The sequence below is a fragment of the Lagopus leucura genome, unplaced genomic scaffold (genome assembly GCF_019238085.1).
Source record: "Lagopus leucura isolate 7727_CA_CO unplaced genomic scaffold, USGS_WTPT01 34407-0_obj-0_obj, whole genome shotgun sequence".
NCBI lineage: Eukaryota > Metazoa > Chordata > Aves > Galliformes > Phasianidae > Lagopus > Lagopus leucura.
Genome location: NW_024962561.1, coordinates 917 through 2,574, shown reverse-complemented (window position 1 = coordinate 2,574; position 1,658 = coordinate 917). Strand labels below are relative to the sequence as shown.

The following is a 1,658-nucleotide window of genomic DNA, read 5'->3' as shown; positions in this document are numbered from 1 at the left end:
GGGCGCTGTCTCTGTGTGCTCCCTCCCCATGGTGTCCCTGCCCCACAGCTCCCCCCCCCCCCCCCCCCGGGGCCCCACTCACCCGCATGGCCTCGGCTTCGGCCTCTGCCTGAGTCATCAGCTGCAGCCTGAGGGGGAGGGGCGGCTCAGGGGGCGTGGCCAAGGGGGTGGGGACAAGGAAGGGGGCGGGGCTTGGGGGTGTGAAGGTGCAGAGGAAGAAGGAGCGCGGCTTCCTGAGGGGGCGGAGCTTCGAGGGGGGTTTCAGGAGAGGTGTGGCCATAGGGGGTGGGGCTTCAAATGGGCGTGGCTACCAAAAGGGGGCGTGGCTTCCACGTGGGTGTGACAAGGTGGGCGGGGCCACGACCTAATTGAGCGAATCACCGGAATTGGGCGTGGCTTCAACGAAGGGCCAGGGCCTGGGGTGAGTGGGCGTGGCTAGTAGTTAGGGGCGTGGCTTGCTGGTGGGCATGGCTCATGGCCAGTGGGCGTGGCTTACACGTTATGGGCGTGGCTTAAAGGTTGCAGAGGTGGCTTCCAGGTAGGGGGCGTGGCTTGAAGGTTATGGCAAGGCAAAGCAGGCATATTTATGCAAATGTAGCACAACTATGAATCTGGGTGCGATTATGTAAAGAGGGTGTGGTTATGCAAATGGCCATGTGCCTATACAGAAACGTGGGGCTTTTGCTGACTGGGTGTGGCTATGCAAATGAAGCTGTGGATATGTAAAAGAATTGGCACCGCTAAGGGGGTGGGGCTATGCAAATCAGCAGGGCCTCACAGAGCCGTGGTTGGCCGCCATGCTTCCAGGAAAGGGGCGGGGCTTCATTGAGTGTGTCCAAAATGGGCGTGGCAATGGGGTTGGGCTATGAGGGGCGTGGCTTATGTCAGTCATCAGGTTACGGGTGGGGCTTCTTGGGGGTGTGACCAATCACGGGGCAGGGCTTATAGCAGTGGGCCGGGCTTACATGTTATGGGCGTGGCTTAAAAGTTGCAGAGTGGCTTCCAGGTAGGGGGCGTGGCTTGAAGGTGATGGGCGTGGCTTACAGATAGGGGCAGCTTGCCTTTGGTGGGTGTGGACTGCAGGCAGTGGGCGTGGCTGGTGGCTGGTGGGCGTGGCTTGCAGGCAGTGGGCGTGGCTTGCAGATAGGGGTGGATTGCCTTTGGTGGGCGTGGCTGGCAGGCGGTGGGTGTGACTGGGAGGTGGTGGGCGTGGCTGGCAGGCAGTGGGCATGACTGGGGGCGGTGGGCGTGGCTTATACAGGCAATGGGCGTGGCTTGCAGGCAATGGGCGTGGCTTGCAGGCAGTGAGCGTGGCTTGCAGGTGGTGGGCGTGGCTTGCAGGCGGTGAGCGTGGCTTGCAGGCGGTGGGCGTGGCTTGCAGGCGGTGGGCGTGGCTTGCAGGCGGTGGGCGTGGCTTACCTCTCGGCCTCGGCCAGGCGCTCGATGCGGAAGCGCTCGGCCTCGGCGGGTTTCCTGACGGTGGCCTCCAGCTCCCTCTCGCGCCTCCCGATCTCGTGCTCCTGCAGCTGCGCCTGCTGCGCCCGCTCCACCACCAGCACCTGCGCCCGCTGCTCCTCGATCTGCTGCTTCGTCTTGGCCACCTGCGGCCCCCAAAGCGCTGCGGTTGTGGGGCGGCGCGGCGGCGGCTCGGGGGGGGG

General features: G+C 64.4%; 1 protein-coding gene across 1 annotated transcript in view; it reads right to left on the bottom strand.

Annotated features, from left to right (window-relative positions):
- Nucleotides 1-46: 46 nt before the first annotated feature.
- LOC122190681 (flotillin-1-like) overlaps nt 47-1,658 on the bottom strand; it is a gene marked incomplete at both ends in the record, with an annotated part of 2,518 nt that continues 906 nt past the window's right edge. The window contains 2 exons of the mRNA XM_042890766.1: nt 47-128; nt 1,420-1,601. Of these exons, the coding sequence (XP_042746700.1) occupies nt 47-128; nt 1,420-1,601 (264 nt within the window). The remainder of the gene's footprint in view (nt 129-1,419; nt 1,602-1,658) is intronic.